This window comes from Corapipo altera, unplaced genomic scaffold, assembly GCF_003945725.1.
Source record: "Corapipo altera isolate COAL_440 unplaced genomic scaffold, ASM394572v1 44, whole genome shotgun sequence".
In the NCBI taxonomy this organism is placed as follows: Eukaryota; Metazoa; Chordata; class Aves; order Passeriformes; family Pipridae; genus Corapipo; species Corapipo altera.
The window spans coordinates 12,794,510-12,813,574 of NW_020884880.1; the positions used below are offsets into that span (position 1 = coordinate 12,794,510).

A 19,065-nucleotide genomic window follows, 5' to 3' on the forward strand; every position below is an offset into this window, starting at 1 on the left:
TCCCTTGGTAAATAAACAACACAAATCTTCTAGTCTGAGTGGAAAACACTTGAGTGCAGCAGCTATCCATCTATCCTTTATTAGGCATAATAGGATATATTTGATGACATTTTTAAAACAGCTCTAGAGTTGCTAAAAGTAGTTTGCTGTTTTTGGAAATAAATACTGCTGATGTAGTCCTGTTTGCTTAGATAATTGTGGGCAGATACTCCTAGAAGTTTAATTTCTCTTTAGTTTTCTTCAAGTCATTTCTCTTTTGCTTATCCTCAGTCGTTCAGCGTTTGTGAAGAGAGGAGTGAATTCTGAATAGCTTAATTTGATGTGGAGAGAAATTAGGGCTTTAACTTCTAGCTGTGGATTGGGGCTGTTGTTAGATGATCACGCTGCAAGAATTCCCACCAGAAAGTTTGGGCTGGAGGTATTACCAGATTTTTCTCTCTACCTGTTCTAATCTGCCTCAGAGATAAATTAGAATTTAGTGAGCACTTAAATGGACAGGTGAACAGTAGTTCTCCTAACGTGGAAGAAGTTTGACATGTTTTAGCATCATTACAGATACACTTGAAGAATACAGAAATAGAAAACACCAAACTAGTAAAAGAAATCCAGACGTTTAAGAATTTGGATGCAAACAAAGAAAACATGATATCCTATTATAAAGAGGAGGTTGGCAGATTACAGCTATTGATAGCTGAAAAAGAAAATATGAAGAAAGCTTTTTTGCTCTCCTCATCAAACAAGGTAAGCATTACTAATATAATTGGCCTGATTTAAATAAACATATCTAAGGTTATATGTGCTTAGCAAGAGAAAGGAAGAAGTTGAAGATATCACCAGGGTTTAGGCTAAAAGGCAGGAGGATTATGGTGTTCTCAGTAGATGCAAAAAATGAGCAAAAGGCTGAATTCTGTTTTAGTTTTGCACCTTCTGAGCTTGTTGAGGTCTCTTACATGATGAACTTTGAGATTAACTATGTGTGAAAAAATAATTTGTCAGCTCAGTAAAAGTGCATCAGTAAAAGTGGTGTGCTCCTGAGTTCCTTTTAGCTTCATGAAAAAGGAAAGGAGATTGAGGAAAAAAGTTCACAATGTAGCTGTCTTGTAACTGCAGAGGGCGATGGAGAAGAAAAGAGGAGACATGGAAAGATGTGCTGAAGGACTTGTTAAGTGACTGTACTGTCAAGCTACAATGATGTAAAGCCTAGAAGGATAGGATACCATATGAACAGACTAAATTGACTGAAAACTCAGCAGTAAGAGTGACAGTAGGATTTTGAAGGAAGGGGTTACCTACTACAGTATGTGGTAGCATTGTGGTTAGCAAGCAGTGTGGTGTAATAGGAGTGAAATTCCTGAAGAACTGGTATCTATGCTGTCCATAGTCCAGGTGGGTTTGCTTCAGACTAGTTGTAGCCTGTTGTTATGGATAGATATATTGGGTTTGTGTAGATTTTGGAAGTGGGGTGGCTGTAGGGTGGCTTTTGTGAGAAGCTGCTAGAAGCTTCCTGTGAGAGAACCAATACCAGCCAATGCCTGACAGAGCCAATGCCAGCAGGCTCCAAGATGGACCCACCACTGGCCAAGGCTGAGCCTATCCGTGATGGTGGTAACGCCTCTGGGATAACAGATTTAAGAAGGATGGGTGGTGGACGGGGAAACTGTTTGAGAGCAATTGCAGCTGAAGAGAGGAGTGCAAAAATGTGAGAGAAAACTCTGCAGATATCAGGGTTAGTGAAGGAAGGGAAAAGGTTGTTCCAGATGTTGGAGCAAAGGTTCCCCTGCAGGCCATGGTGAAGACCCTGGTGAGTCAGGCTGTTCTCCTGAAGCCCAGGGAGGTTAATGGTGCAGCAGAGATCCACCTGCAGCCTATAGAGGACCCCATGCCAGAGAAGGTGGATGTGCCTGAAGGACGCTGTGACCCTGTGGGAAGCCCACAATGGAGGAGTTTTGCTGTTGGGACCTATGACCCTGCAGGGGACTCATAGTGGAACAGTCTGTTCCTGAAGGACTTCACCCCGTGCATGGAACCTCACACTGGAATAGTTCATGAAGAATTGCAGCCTGTGGGAAGGACTAGCATTGAAGAAGTTTTAGAGGAGCGTCTCCCTTGGAAGGGACCCTACACTGGAGCAGAGGAAGAGTGTGAGGAGTACCCTCCTGATGAGAAAGGAGCGGCAGAGGCAGTGTGGGATGAACTGACCACAGCCTCCATCCCTCCTATGATGCTGAGGAGGGAGATAGAGAATTCAGGAGTGAAGTTGAGCCTGGGAAGAAGGAAGGGGTTGGGGGGAAGATGAGTTAAAATTTGTTTACATTTCTCATTATTCTACTCTGATTTGCTTGGTAATACATTAAATTAATTTTTTCCCCAAGTTGAGTCTGTATTGTCCACAACAGTAATTGCTTAGTGATCTTTCCTTGTCCTTGACCCCCAAGCCTTTTATTATATTCTCCCTGAGTCCAGCCGAGGAGGGGAAGGATATAGCATCTTTGGTGAACGTCTGTCATCCATCCAGGGTAAACCCACAGTGGAATAACCATTAGGTATTTGTTCCTGATGTACATCATCCTTTTCCATTTCATCCAGAAGGAATGCAGTTTCTGTGCACTGAGATTGTTCTGTCCTCTGATCTACAGTGTGATAGGCAATAATGGAATTGACTGGGATTTTTGCTTCACAAATGTGCTCTTGATCCAAATTAGAAAGTCAGTTTAGACACAGCCTTCGAGGCCAGCGTGGGAATATCAGATTATGCAAGCAACTTTATCTTGTGTATCGTGCCAGTCAGTCTTCTCATAGAAAAGCAATTTGGATCTCAAAAGAATACAAATTGTGTTAAAATAATATGAGTTAATGAATGTAAAATTTAAGTGGGAAAGTAGTGCTTTTGAGAATGGAAATAGTAAGACAATAAAAAGGACATGCTATCTTAAAAAATTAACAAATAGTGGACTAGAGATACCTGGATTTATGTCTAGACTCAAGAATGAGATAATTATGGCATCAGGAAGCCCAGAGGCTGAGAGTACCTTATATAGTAGCTTTTTTTTTATTAATTTTTTTGTAGTCCTGGCCTTCTCTGAGCAGTGAGAGGCTGGTAGTTCAGCTTGGTCACATGGCTCTTGGCCTGCCCTATGGAGCTTCAGCAGTGCTTAGTGCTGCATGCTGCAGCTTGCTCTTCATTACTTTTTCTTCTCTGTTCCTTCTGATAAGCTTGTTGTGCAAGATCTTGGGAAATGGAGTGGTGAGAAGAACATCCCAAAGCTGCTTGACAGTGTTGTGTGTCAACCAGTTGTAGGCATTTTAAAATCTCTTACTCTCTTGTTACCTGCTGTGTGTTACTGTGGGATGAACTTTGGTTTTGAACTGTAGTTCTACGGGGATAAGAAAAGATGTTCTGGAAAACAGAAAGACTATTTTTGGCATATATTTAAAGCTGAAAATCCAACAAAATTCCAGTATAGAGAAAATAGCCACATTTAAATTTACCTTTATCTCATAGTAAAATATGTTTGCACATCATTGTTGACAAAGAAGGCAAATGGGGAAAATGGGGCTTGTGTGCTGACTTCCTGATTTAGTGGTTTTACTAAAGCCACCAGGAAAACTTGGTTTTTCTTTCAAATGTTTCTAATCCCTACACCAACCTCTATTAAAGCTTTGAATTAAAAGATGATGAGTTCTCTTCCATCTCTTCTCTTTCCTAGGAGGATGCAAGTATTTTAAAAGAGCAGCTTCGGAAAGCTGAAGATCAGATTCAGGCTAGCAAACAAGAAGCTGTTCTACTGTCAAAAGAGCTGAGTGACGCAGTAAATGTGCGAGATAAGACAATGGCAGATCTTCACAGTGCACGTCTGGAAAATGAAAAATTTAAAAAGCAACTTGCTGAAGCTTTAGCTGAACTTAAAAAAATCACAGCTTTGAAAAATGAACAGGTAAATTGTCGATATTTAGTACTGAAGTTTATTTGTGTTTATAAAACCTGTCAGAGCTGGCTTTACTGATGTTGGGGAATAAAATGGGTTTCTGGATGATAAGTGCAAATAATCATCAAATTCTCTTTTGGCATTCAAGATACTACCTTAAATCAAGTGCATGTTAGCTGATTTGGAACGTTGGTAAGAAAGGAGGTTTCTGATACTACTCACATTGACTTCTCCCTGCATTATTTTCACAGAATAATGCAGTATTTATCTGTGTTATTTTGAGTCTTCTCTCTTTTTTAATTCTGTCATGTGAGCTACAGTCCCATTAAAATTATTTCAGATAGAAAAATGGATTGGTAGAGGTTTGGATTGTTTCATAATGTTCTTTCCTCATTGATGGATTCTCTTTAATTCTTATGAGTCCTTTCGATATTTGCGGTCAAAGTTAATTTGCTTTAGTATTTGTAAGTATAAAAATATTAATGTAATGGAAACCGCCTTGACTTTCTTAGTCTTGGATAAAAACCTAGTGAGCTAATGTAAGTTTCATCATTTTGACCTAAGTGAGCTTTCATTCTGGATCTTCCATGCCTGCAACTGCATTGGATTAATTTGCTACTAGGATTACTGTAATGATGTAACTGTTTGAAAAAATATATTGAGCTGAACAGTAATTAAAACAGTACTGTAAGTATGAATTGAATAGTACAGCTGTCAAAAGAACTGTTACATTTGAAATATCAAAGAATTACTTGGGTGTTTTTCCTAAGAATTTCAGATGTGTGCAATGTCTTTGAAATGCATCCTGAAGGAAGTAGCAGATCATCTGCTATGACTCAAGTTAACAGAAAGTGTCTGAATATGGCATGTATCTAGTTGGCAAATGTGGTTTGCTTAGCTTGTCTTATCAGTGTTGCAGCTGAATGGAACCACTTCAAGTAGAAGTGTAGTGAGTGTGAGGGAATACAGTTGTGGTCTGTCCATTTTTGCCATGTGGCTGTACTTGTCTATGAGATAGCTAGAACACTTTCTGGAAGATATCCAGACTTTTCCTATGCATTCAGATTTTTCACACACATTAATCAGCCCACAGAATAAGAATCTTCTTTACCTGCCTCTGGTATTATACCAGTGCCTGTTTACTCCCTCAGTGTGTCCTGATTGGAATGAAATTCAGCACAGATGCTGCCTCTCTGTGCTCTACTACTCTATTCCATTCCTCCTCACAAGAAAGGACTTATTTCTTCAGAACTTACATGGAGCAATATGCTTTCTTTAATTGAGAAAAGACTTTTTGGGAAATAGCGGTATTTGAACAAAAAGGGAGAACAGTTTCTGAATTTTATTTTTTTTTAAGGAAACTTCAAATGCAGTGGAGCAGGAACTGCGCAGAGAAGTTGAAGACCTGAAGCTTCGTCTGCAAATGGCTGCTGACCATTACAAGGAAAAATTCAAAGAATGTCAAAAACTTCAAAAACAAGTAAACAAGTTTACAGAACAGGCAGTAAGTAGAACAAGAGAAATTGCACTTGCTTTTTTGGTAACATTTGAGCAACAATTTCCTTCTGCAAAAACTAGTCCTTTTAAAAGGGGGGTTAAATATGTGGTAAGCAATGGCTCTTTAATTTAGCATATTCTTCCATAAACCTAAATTACTTTTATGATTCTTTTTAGATAGTTGTCAAAACCAAGCATAGAATTTATAGTAGCTGGTGTGTGAAGAAACCTAATAAGAGTTTGGATGAACCTATAAGCAGTACATTGTTCAGGGAAGAATTTTGAAATTGAAGCATAATTACTATCTCTCCAGTACCACCACAAAAACCAACAAAAACCCCCAAACCCAAAAGTGAGGGAAACAGAGAACTTGAAGGAGGATTTAAAAGTGAAGCGGGATGAAAGTTTCCACAACATTGTTGTATTCCATATGTATTTTGTATTCTTATCATTCTAAGATTTGTTTCATAAATAAATGAGCCTTTTGCAATGACGATGTGAGTCTTAGACCACCTTAGTAACAGAATTTGTCAGCCAATTTCAGGCTGATTTGAGAGCACATATCTTCAGTTGGAGAGGAGCTCAAGGGAAAAGGCCTGTGAGGAATGGCAAGATGTACAAATGTGAATTCTTAAGAATACCAGACTTAAGTATTTCTCTTATCCACAGAAAAAATGGCTAAGTTTTGATCCACAGATTGTTTAAAAAAGTCATCTTCTCATCCAGAAGGTCAATGGTGAATGAGAACATCTGTGGCTTTACCTTAAAAATTTTCCACATCTTTGGCAATGTTGTACTTCTTGTAGCAAACACCAGATTTCACTGCTTTCACCAGAAGTCCAGCACTCACTCCTAATACAGACTCCATTTTTCTAATGGAATATTAGATATAAGTCGATGGATTTAAGTGTAACTGATTCTCTAGAAAATGAGATTTTTCTGGTAATTTGCTTAGAAATTACTGTTTCTAGGGAAAGAGAACTTTATCAAGTAAGATGATAAAGACCATAGTCTGAGGCAATTTCAGTGTTAGTAGAATTAAATGTTTTTGCATTTTTATTATTACCTCTTGTTTTAATGAGCAGTTCCATTTAGTCCAATTTTGGAGCAAATAGTACTGCAAGATATAACATTACTTTATGCATGGGCTTTAATTTAATTAAATACCAAACCAAAATTTCTTTTCACAAAGAAAATTGCAGGGCATCAACAGAAATCGACAGATGCATCTAACATTGAGACAGTGACTGCCGTCGTTACAAACAAAAAATTGTCTGCATCCCCAGGTATCAACAGCTTAAATTTTGTCTGTTTTTATCAACCTGAAAGTGTTGTCTATGTGAAGTAATCCCTGATAGTATTTATAGTATAAAGTAGATGCACTTTTTCTGTTTTAGTTAAAGCGATAATTAGAAATGTGAAGATTGATCTAAAAATCTTCTCTTTTATCAACTGGTAATGTTCATAAATAAGCTCATGTATCTTTTAAAAGCAGGTCAGTTCTCTTTATTAATCTCAGTAGGACTGAACTGTTGCATTTCTGCTCAATAGTTAACACAGATGGTTTTGCCAAGGTAATAATTAATTAAAAAAAAAAATCCAAGGTTTCAGTTTGTGTACAATTGCACAGTAATCTTGCAGTCGTGTTATCACGACTATCCACTGTAGCATTCTACTGTAAAATCTAATCCACTTGAAAGTTCTGATTATGTGATGGCAAGATCAAGTCTACCACCTGTTTTCATGTTTTATAGGCAGTAATGGTTTATTAGGAAATGTTTAAGTTTATAATTTTTACGAACTATTAAGTTATTACAAAAATAATCTTCTAAAACTTAGACATGTAATAGGTTAGAACTAAAGAAGAAATCCTTCACTATGAGGGTGGTGAGGCATTGGAACAGGCTTCCCAGTGGAATTGTGGATGCCCCATCTCTGGGGTGTTAAAGGCCAGGTTGGATGGGCTTCTGGGCAACCTGGTCTAGTGGAAGATGTTCCTGCCCACAGCAGGGGGTGGTTGGAACTAGATGATCTTTAAGGTCCTTTCCAACCGAAACCGTTCAATGTTTTTATTATTCAGTTTGAATTGATAAATGCTAGTAAATGCTGAATATTTTTTTTCGTTACTTTATAATTCATAGATTCTTGCTGTTTGTAGAGGCTGTAGGTCGTAATTTCTGTAATTTCCTGCTGTCTAAAGTAAATACAGTTAAAGTGTTTCTTAAAACATACAATCCCAGCAAGCTCAGTTATAATATGGGATGAACTGGCTGGGGCAGTTCATATTTTTATATAAGAATAAAATATTAAGAATGATATCATAACATATTCTGCTGTTTATTATATTTTTTTTGAAAGTAGGTGTACGTGTGTATTTATGTTCATCTCCAGTGTGTAGAACTGAACACAGACATGCCAGTAGGATTGCTGATCTTGTGTAGCACTGGCCATGTTATGCGGATTGTCTCTGGTTAACCATTTGCTTGAATAACATGGGGCACTATCAAATTTGGTCTGTCATCTCTCTTATACAGACTTTATTTATGGAACAAAAAAAATCAGTATTCTTGTTTTTTCTTCAATGTTCACAGTTAGTCCCATTTCATCCGACATAGTTTCGGAATTCGCGGTAAAGGAACAAGTACGTGAAATGAATAAAGAAATTGCTGAGAGAGCAGAGAAGTATAAGAAATGCAAGCAAATGTTGGCAGTAAGTAAACGGCTTCTTCAGAAAGCTGAACAAAATGTAGCTATAGGTGCTAAGCCTTAAAATCACAAAGCCTACCCAACTGAGTTGCCTTCCTTGTTTGTGTGATACACTGTGATTATGGTAAAAATCTTAACATTAGAAAACACATTTTTATTAAGTCAGCTCTTGACTACCTGTGGTGTTAGAGAGTCAAGGACCCCTCAGGAAAACCCAGGTGCAGTAAAACAAATGAGCAAAACAAGTATGCTTAAAGTTGTGAATGGTTTATCTTCTTACATAAAGTGTAATAAATAAACCAAATACAGCACGTTGTTGAAAGCCAGCTGATGTTTGGAATAAGTATAGCAGGGTCGATCTGATATGCTGTCCAAGAGTAGTAACTTCTCCATATCTGTCATGGCTTTTACAGTGAATTGACATCTCAGTGGGCTCAGTCATGCATAAAAGGGTTTATGTACCAGACCAAAGCTGGCAACGGTAGTGCTCTAGCCACAATAGTAATACTCTTGAAAAGAATAATACTCTTCAAATGTCAGTACCTGTCAGTCTTAACTTGATTTTCATTTAAGCAGTTTGGGTGTGTGTATGATGGAGTATTGCATCAGTGATGCTGGTGAAAAGTTGACAACAGTTTAAGAAATGTCATCTTGTCTCTTTTCATAGTTTCTTTTATTTATCACAATGATATGATTCTATTGTAATAAGTTCTCCAGGAAGTAATAACTATCCTGTAATTCTGCTCATAACCCTGTCCATGGAGAGCCTGCATTGGCTTCTGCTGGCTATTTCTTCCATATTGATGTTTGAGGAAAACTTTGCCTTTGACCTTCTGGATGAAAGATATTTAGGTTGTAAAAGTTGCTTGGGGAAAGGTTTTGTATTGAAGTGAGATACTTGAAAGAGTAATCATGAGTAGTAATATTAGGGTTCAAAGAAACTTGAAACCATGAAGCTAAAGAGGAATATCAACTTGTTGAGAAGTCAAGGAAAAAAAAAAGCATATATACAATATTCACTGGTCTTGACCCCTTCAAAGTCTTGAGTCAGGCTTGATTTTTTGGAGAAGCCATTTTTAAATGGTCTCATTCTAAAAGCATAGTTAACATGGTGACCTTGTTGAGGGAGGGAGGGGAAATCTTTTAAAATTATAAATATTTAATGCCACGGTGTAAACTACTTTAGGAAGAGAAGATGAAATGCAGTGTTTATGCTGATGAACTGGCTAAACTGGAGCTGAAGTGGAAAGAACAAGTGAAAATCAATGAGGGTATAAAATTACAGCTAGCAGCAATGGAGGATCAGTATGAAGTAAGTTACATATTTTGTTTATGACAATGAATGGTTACCTATTCTTAACATGGTTGCTTATTTCTCATAGTTCAAGTAATGAAGAATTTTAATGAAGGAAGCACGCTAATTATATTTTTGCTGTTAATAGAAACTCTGGTTTGCACTTACAGAAGCAACATAGTCTTGTAATGCTTTTTTAAAAGTAAGAGAGATCTGCTAAGTATACTCCCAGATGGCTATCAGTCTTCTAATACTGTGGGTTTAGACAAACCTCTAAATGACTTTAATCTTGTATTAAGGGAAAAAAGGGCAAGAGAGTTCTATTTTCCTGCTGCTTACTGCAATACTGACAGGAATATTGATTGGTGTGTTTGTCTGAAATCTTCATATTGCATGTAGCACTGCCAGGGTAATAATGTCTAATGCACTTTATATGAATTAACTAGAGAGACAGAAGATGAATGATACATTGTTTTTAAAATCATCATGTGATTATTTAATTTGGAGGATTTCAGCTATAGTCTTGGTAGAGTGAGGTAACACATTCACCAGGAAGTCAAGCATAATGGGCAGCTTTAGCTTACAAAAGGCCTTAATCTTTGAGGTTACGTGATAGTAATGCTTATGTTGAATTAACTTTTTAGGTCAGTAGGGGCGAGATAAGAGCAACAAATGTCTGTAAGACCAGCTTTTATGCTCGTTCTCAGCATAATGGTGATAGTGCTGTTGACAGGATAGTTGCACATTTTGCCCGTTGTGATGAGCAATGAACTGAACTGGGACTGCATTGGTTCTACTATGAACCCTTTTTTGTTAGAAATTACAGCACTTTCTGTTTATAAAATGGTTAATTACTCTACAGTTTGTTTAAGCACTTTGTAGCCCATCTTTTTCTGACACTGAAACTCTAATTTCAATTTTATAAAATGCACAACTCTTTCCAACTTATTTTCTTTTTACTAATTAGCGATGATCAGTTGTAATGCATAATCCAGTGTGAAATAAGTTTAACTTCTCAACAGCAGGCATAATAAATAATTAGTTCCAGAATTCAAAACATTTTTGACTGCAATTAAAAACTTGTTATCGTTCAGGGGAGTGCAGGTGGTGGAGTAAAAGTGAGTTTTTCTTCCCCAGTCAGAAGATTTTGCTCCCTTGACCTGAGCTAGGAGAGGGAATTTCAGAATTAAAAAAAAATTGATATGTAATATGCCAAGCATTGTGCACAGATGTTAGAAAAATGAGGGAGAGGCAGTCTCCAAAGTAACTAGAATACAAATAAACCAGCCTTTTGTAGAGGAAGATTATTTTGAAGCAAGGAAGAATTATGTAATGTGTCAGTTTTACCTCCTCCCAGAGCACCCAATAGAGACACAAGGTAGATGTTTGTCAAAGAAATTTTGTTTCTTTGAGGTAGGAGGTGGTTTTGGTTCTCTCAGTTCTGTGGTGAGACATAAGAGCTGGAGAGATGTGAATGAAATAAATCACTGAAATGCCAACAGATTTCTTCAGAAATAATGAGATGAGGCTTACAAACCTTCAGCTGTTGCTGGGCAGTGATGTCCCTCCTGCCATTAGTGTCACTGATACTGATCCTTATTTTTAACATAGAATTTTATCATTCCACAACTGTTTTCTGAAATTGGCAAGAAAAGGCTGCTAATGTGCAGCTGTTATCCAGCAGATAAACTTTGTGAGAATTGTTGGGTTTGATTTGCAGTAGTGCTGGATGTTGCATATAACTGTAGTAGATGAAACTTTTTCCATCTAAAGATGAACTTAATCAGGGAACTTTGTTTTCACATTACAACATGGATTTACTAATAGTGAAAGAGTTTCTATCCACTAATACAGGAATTTTAAACTTCTTTTCATGTAGATTCAGCTGGCAGAAAAAGAGAGACGAATAAAGGAACTGGCATCACAGTTGGAACTCTTTACCAGTGAGAAGGTATTGTCAGACATTCTGAAATATTAATGCTAATGTTGAAGTACCTCTAGGGTATTATGTGGCAATTAATGAAAGCTGGGTTTTACTGAAAAGTGAAATAATAAAATGTCTTTATTACATTCACATAGTATTGCGTGATACTGTGCAAAAATTAGGATTGTTCCTTAAAACTTTATTTTTATATGACTACTTTAAAATTCCAGTAGGAACAGGTACTTAGTAAAATCAGGGATTTTCATACTGATAAACTGAAACTAAACTAGTCTTTCAGATTAAGCTAGTTAAGTGTTTGTAAAATTCTAGGTTGTCAAGTAATTGGTATTTACTTTATTTTTTTTAACTAAGGATGTAATTTTTAATAGATCTCTCATATTTTTCTCATTCAAAAGAAAGCAAATTAAAATTTGAGTTTTGATGAATCTAGTTTAGCTGGAGGGATTGATTTTAAACACCGCACATAAGAACAACAATGGTAATAATAATAATGTATGGAGCTTATAAAAGCTTGGAATTTTGTTTACCAAATTTATAGATATTTACATTACAAAGAAGAATCAAAGTGCCTTGCTAGCCTGGAACCACGATTTAAAAGGTTAAGCATGTGATAGTAAACGGCTTTTCAATTTATCCTCCATTATCAGTGTTTGTTTATTAATGTCACCAAACAGAGCTTGATCAAAATGTTCATTTACTGTCTCTTCAAACCTATAAAATTACTTTTTTTCTATTTTATTTACATACTTTGATAGACTTTGATTTTTTAAATTTTTTTTTTAAATCAGTCTCTACCCTAGCTATCCAACTTCTGGCTAAGGCTATTTTGCAGCAGCTATTTACAGTCACTTTGATCTACATTCTGTTTTAATTTTAATCTTAAAGTATTAGTGCCACTGCCTCACATTTTAAACTGCTTCCATATTGCATAAGAAACTGATTTTAAAAAGGAAAATCTTAATTTCATTGATAATGAATTGTTTCTGCTTTGTATTAAGATGAATTATTTAGATTTTGCATACTCACTAAAACTTTAAGACACAATCCTCGCTTTTCAACCCTCATGATTTTAATCATGTGCATTTCAATTTATAAATCTAAAGTAATGTTAGCATAACTTTATATAATATCTAAAGGAGGATGTTAGGCAGAAATTGCATTGTCCTGTATTAGAAGGTTTTTTTAGAAAGAAAACAAATTCTACTGTGTTTATGGCAAGTGCTCCAAAAAGAGCACTTCCTGTAAGCTGGCTTATCATTTGTAGATACCATTTTTTTTGCTGTTTGAAAATGAAGTTTTTTATGTCTGTTGCTTTTGGAGTTGAAGTTTTTTATGTCCGAAACCTGATAGTACTTATATAACAATAGATGTATAGTTTCCATCTTCATAGAATCATAGAATGATTTGGGTTGGAAGGGTCCTTAAAGATAATTCAGTTCCAACCCCCTGCCATGGGCAGGGGTGCCATCCACTGCATGAAGTCTTCTTGCATTTGAGTAATGTTTTGTTTTCAGAGTAGTTATTGCAGAGTTGTTACTGATTTTTGCATTTTTCTGTTCAAGAGGTTGGTCTGAAGTTTACCTGTTTGGAAGAAGAAAAATATTGAGTTGTTCCTTTTAGTAACAGACTTTTTAGTTCTCATGTAGTTGAATCAGTAACTGAAGCCTTGGTTTTAAGTTTCAATTTAAAGTCTTTTGTGGGAAAGACACTCCTCAATCTGTGAGGGTTTTATTAACATTACATCAGTAAATATTAAAAATGAACCCAGAAGAAAATGCTAGCCAGAAAGAACAAAATTACTGGAAATCATATCTCCCTTAACAGTCCCAATTTTTTAATTATTATTTCCATATTTAGATCTCAGGATTTTTTACTTGTTCTGAATGTCAGTGGCATATTCCTTTTGATGTTCTTGGCATACTACTCTCTATCCCTTAACTCATTTTGATGAATGGAAGGATGAGAAAGACTTTTGGATAAAATAAAACTGATGTACTGTGACCACATTTAAGTCACTTTAATTAGTGTCTTTTAACGTATATATTGGCTTGGAGTTTTAATGGTTTATAAGTTATAAAATCCCTTTTATAGTTTGTAGTTATTATCATATTTATGGTTTATATGCAAGAGTCTAGAATTTTAAGTGTAGTAAGTTTTTGAAGAGTTCTGTTTGAGCATATCTGAAAGAATATTGTCTTTCTGATACCATTGGTGTTGAATATCAGAAGGGATCCAGTGCAATGTACTTAGTAGTTCTATAAATGTCTGTCACTCATGAATTCATATGGAATTATGTTAAGTATGTACATATATGTGCTCCACATAGTAAAATGCTGCATTCTTGAGTGGTATGGTATGATATGAAGAAAAAGAATGATTTTATTTATAATTGTAACTTTTAAAAACCTTTCCCACTGCACATTATCTCTAGTTGTTATTGTTAATCTACCCATTGTTTACTGATTTAGCTAAAATTTCTTCATTGTTAAAAGAATGCAGATACTTCTTGAAACTTGTGGCAGTTCTGTTTATGTAATTCGAATTAACTGATGACAAACTAAGAAAAAATAATATTTCTTCTAAAATATCTCTTTGTATTTTCTTCATTGACTATTTTTGGTATGTATGGTATACTTGGCATTAGATCAAGATGAAAAGACAATAGAGAGGCTAGATTTTTTTTTTTAAAAATGTATTTCATAACAATTTCAAATTTTGCTAGTACTCCATAGGTTAATTACATTTTCAACTTTGCATTATTTAGGAACTTGGCAGGACACCAGGAGATCAAGCTGGAAGGATGATGGAAGGACAGATTTCACAGCAGGCGTTACATTTTCGCAACCCGTATTCAGAGGAAAATGGACCAGTTCCTGCAGTGCCAAATCGACTGCCAGTACTGCAGTATGGAAACCCTTATGCAATGCAGGAAAGAAGAGGTAAGTAAATTTCACACACCTCACCCCCAGTATAATTTCTCCCTCACTGTTTCTAAAGCAATGCCTCATTTAATGCAGGTTTAAGTACCAACAGTCTTAAACCTGTACAGACTGTTTTACAGAGCCTTTAAGTGCCTTTATTTTACTGCTTAGAATCAATAAGTTACAGTTTCAAACACCTTTGGAAAAAGGTGATTTCTCTCCTATTGTTTTATATTACCTAAACAAAAAATGTGTTTAACCCTTTTTAAAGGTAAGGTTGAATAAAGATGCCCTAATTAATTTTTCTTCAGATGGAGCAGATGGTGCTTTTAATCCTGATGAGATCCAAAGACCACCTGTTAGAACTGCCTTTTGGGAGCTAGAAGATGATGTAGTGTGTAGCCAGCCTTCACGCAATCTCAGTCGGCCTGATGGTTTAGAAGATCCTGAGGACAGCAATGCAAGTTACCTTTTTTATTATTTTCTTTTCCTTGAGAAGTTTACTAATGAGTTGTCAAGAGTTTCACATAGGTTTTCAGTATCTGATAAGCCTGATTTACTATTATGTAAATCCAGAACTGATTTTTCTTTTCCACGAAAAATGTTTTAGGTGAATTTTGCTTGCTTTGAAGGAGAAAACTCTGCACATCTATTTATCATATTTATCATACTTGTTCCCCTAATCTCTTGAGTTACTGACAGCTTGTTTTGTTATTAGGACAGTAGCTTCTTAATCTTTTTAAGTACTGAAGTGGAAAAATACAAGTAATCTCAACTCATGATTTTTCTCGTGTGTGGAAGAATGAGAGCTCAAAACATAGCCATGTCTTACTCATTTTATAATATGAATGTAGGAACTAAATTGTAACAAAACAAATAAAAATGTAAAGGATTCAGATACCAGTATTTTCAGTTAAATGCTGAATGTAAATTGGTATCCTATTAGATACTATATTCTAATGTATTAATCTTTTGTTTTATGCAAATCTGCATTTATTAATTTCCATTTTGAATGCTTTTTGCTGTTGGACATGTATTTGGAAGAGCTAATTGACTGTTATCTAAAGCTAATTAAACCGAAAGTGATACATTTTCACTGATTTTTTTTTTTTTTTTAAGGCTTTGTATGTTTTACGTGGAAACTGGTTAGCTTTCTTTTTAGTACAGTTAACTGCTATATATATTCTTGTATAAAAAATTGGCATCTGTAATAAACTGGACTGTATGTCTTCATTTGAACAGGAACAGACTTATTACTCTTTCTTATTCCAGGTACTCTTGCATCTTCAAAAATATTAAACAAGAAATACTTTTCTGCAAAGTATTGTGCTCTTTGCAAGTACAGTGGTATCATGACCTGTTTCTCATTTAGTCTAGTTTGCCACATTTAATTGCTATTAACCTTTGCAGAAACCGTTCAGTGTTCAGACAGGCATGATTTTAGCCCTGGTGCTCAGTACCTATAATGGAGAAAAATGTATTTCTCCCTCCTACCTTTTGCTCCCAATGTCCATTACTGTGAATAATTAGAGAAACTGTCAGAACTTTTGCAGCCTGTTCAAGATCTAGAATATGAGCTTAATGCTGTTCCCTACCTTCACCTCACATTTTGCATATTTAATCTGATCATTCTTGACGTAGCTATTACATCTGACAAGCTCTTCTCTTCTTTAGTCATCTGCTGCAGTTTAATTAGCAGGGTGTTCTCTCTGATCTATGTGCTTTGCCCTCTTGCAAACCCAAGAGAAACAGTGCTAGAGTCTTGTGCTCATTTGCAGACACATCTTGGATTTTTGTAATGAGGCGGAATATAACAGGTTTAAATAAAGTTCAACTTGAGAAAAGGTGCCTTTAAATCAAATAATTTGTGTCTTTTTTACCTGCAATTGAGAATCAGTTGCTTTCTCCTTAACCAGATAGACTGTATATGTAGTGTACAAATTTACCTGGAAATGAGAAGCTGCAGGAATCTTTCTAGGAAGACTTAGTAATATGCCAAAGATAAAACAGTTCTAAGGCAGGAGGTAAAGAAATAACCACAGGAAACTTCCACATATATAGGTGATTCATTATAAAGAAGAGTCTGTCATGTGTGCAGAAGAAACAGCAAATATAAAATAATAAATATGAAGAGGTTGTAATTTCTTGTAGTGTTTTTTAAAATAAGCTATTAAAGATGTAGTTCTCTGCATTTTTCAACCAGCAGGATATAGAGCCTTTTGCTGGAGGAGGATTCCTTCCCATAAGAAAAGGACTAGTAGGCTTGCTGCTTTGTTCAGAATACCACCATTGTATGGACTTCTGCCATCCTTCTCCACATTCCTATTACTATGTGTAATATTAGTTCAAGAAATTAGGAGCGTCATAGTCACTTCCACCACTTCATGGCTGTTTTGGTAGTGATTTACCTGTGATAATGAACACATCTACTTTATTTACCTAAGATGACAGATCTTTTGAACCATGAAGAGGTGGAAGTGACTACAATGCCCTTAATTTCATAAACTAATATAAGACAAGATGTGCAAATGCATCAGAATTTTTGTGCTGTTGTGTTCCAATTTTTTTTCTCCCAAAACTTTGTTCCTTAGGAATGGGCACTTCTATGTATTTGGTTGACATAAAAAACCATCAGTTCTGTATGACTTGAAGACGTTCCGGAATCTGCACAGCTTTGGGTTTTGGAACTCCTAAGCCAGTTAAACTGTGATTTCTGAGAGGGAGAAGCTGGTCTGTGTTAATCATGCCAGATGAGCACGCGCACAGCAGTGATTTTGTGTGGAATAGCTGACTTGCTGCACGTTCCTGCCGCATCTACTTGACACTAACTTTCCATTTGCTCATGCTCCCGTAATTGACCAAAATGTAATCATTTGGAGCAAAGAATTTCTAGCAGTACAGGAGAGATCCATAAACAAAACACACGCACACACACACACACACACATATATATATTTAATACTGAAGTGTGAGTTCTAGAAATGTAGTCCTGATTACAGTTGGCAGCAAGCCCAGAATAACTATCTTGAGACTATTAAACAATGTTGTTAGTCGCAGTGAATTTGTGGGGGATGGAGAGTGTAACCCCTGGCAACTGAGAACCAGGTCAGGATATTTTTTTGAGATGACTCCAAAATGGCCTTTCTTCTAGCAAAAAACCTCACTATGCATTATTAGCAATTGGCTGACAGGGTCAGATCAGGGGGGACATAAAAGGAGCAGTTGGTATCCAGGTACCTCTTGGGAGACCAGACTTCTTGCAGAGAGGTCAAGGGCCCTAAAGGAGTGAATTCAATTTTATTCCCACAGCAGAGCTGAATCCCAGAAAGAAAATGTTTGTGCTCTTCTTCCCAGTGTACCTGCACTACATGTCAGTGGTGTGTCTGTTCATTTGTTGTTTAAGGCCTAAGATGGGCATCACATCTTTACTGCTGCTTGTTAAAATGATCTGTAGAACTTGGGGATGGAGATTGTTCAAGTCTGTGGTTTTGAACTGTGTCATACAGCTTTTTAATTTCTGTTTGGCCATCCTGATACTGCTTACAATAGTAATTACGAAAGCAGTACTTGAGACAAAATTGGTTGGTTTCGGTAAACTGGGCGAGTTGCACGTATTTCTGACAGCTAATGTCTGACTTTCCCTTCTTCTTCTTTTAATGGCAAACCCCCTCTTTTTTTACCATGCTTTAGTGTGTAATACTGTATTTATCTGTATGATTCATTTAATCAGTGGAACTCACTGTGGCAGTTTTTTAAAGAGTCAGAGGTACAATCCAGTGATAATATTGAAGTCGTTATGTTAAAGGCATCCTTTACAATTCATTAACTAATTATCCAGACTTCTGAGTTCAGAAGGCCTGGCACTTGTTATGCTGCATAACCACAGTTCCAGCCTGCAGATATGTGGTATCAGTTGCTTTTCCTGAGGAGCTGAGTCGACATATCAACTGTGTTATATCACTGCAGGGCACTGTAGAGGTTTCGGACTAAGAACGTGCAACCATGTCCCTGGTCATCAGTCTGGACTGCAAGAAAGATGGCCCTGGGTCTACACGAAGGGCAGATTGAACTGTTTCTTTCTCAAAATCTGTAGTATCGACCTCCATCCATGTAACTTGGATGACTGAACCATGGGGTCTCAAGAGTAAGCTGATGCCTGTGCTTAAAATACAGCATAGGCAAAGCCATTGAGGCCTGGTATCCCAGCAATTGTTGTCAAACTCCTGTAAAGCAGCTTCAACTAACCTTCTTATTTTGGCTTTTGAGGCTTCAGGGGATGATGGTTTGTTTTACCAGGGTAAACACAGTGACCGGTGTTTAAGCGTCAGGTTGAAAACCATATGTGACATCATTTATAAGAATATATTTATAAGAATAAAGAATGGGTGGTTGGTTATCCTAGCTGGAGAAACTGGGCACTAAGTGACTGTGAACCAAGATGAGTAGGATCTGCCCTCCCTTTTACGCGGAACACTTGAGAGTTTTGTCCATCTGAAATGGCAGAAATAGACAGCTGTTGGAGTCCAATACAATGGGACCTTCTCTGTGTTTTCCAGAGGTTCCAATTTACCCCAGGGCAGTGTATGAAATTTTTTAGTTCTTGGTGACTGTATACTGTTACTTGTAATTAGAATAGCTTGGAAGTACTCTCAAGACTAAGATAAAGTTCTCATTGTTCCTGTTTGACCATTCCTTGGTTACACAGTAATCTCTGTAACATGCACTGTGAGGTCAGCTAAATACAGAGACATTTGCATTCTTCTGGTTTGGGTTAGG

General features: G+C 36.4%; 1 protein-coding gene across 6 annotated transcripts in view; it reads left to right on the top strand.

Moving 5' to 3' along the window:
- Positions 1–19,065, top strand: part of TAX1BP1 (Tax1 binding protein 1) — a 52,902-nt gene that overhangs the window by 30,540 nt on the left and 3,297 nt on the right. For 2 of the 6 annotated variants that reach the window (XM_027639176.1, XM_027639175.1), the window contains exons 8-16: positions 556–741; positions 3,708–3,935; positions 5,284–5,430; positions 6,616–6,709; positions 8,015–8,133; positions 9,316–9,441; positions 11,303–11,374; positions 14,133–14,307; positions 14,601–14,749. In XM_027639176.1, the coding sequence (XP_027494977.1) occupies positions 556–741; positions 3,708–3,935; positions 5,284–5,430; positions 6,616–6,709; positions 8,015–8,133; positions 9,316–9,441; positions 11,303–11,374; positions 14,133–14,307; positions 14,601–14,749 (1,296 nt within the window). The remainder of the gene's footprint in view (positions 1–555; positions 742–3,707; positions 3,936–5,283; positions 5,431–6,615; positions 6,710–8,014; positions 8,134–9,315; positions 9,442–11,302; positions 11,375–14,132; positions 14,308–14,600; positions 14,750–19,065) is intronic. The other 4 variants (XM_027639178.1, XM_027639181.1, XM_027639179.1 and 1 more) reach the window with 3 other exon arrangements.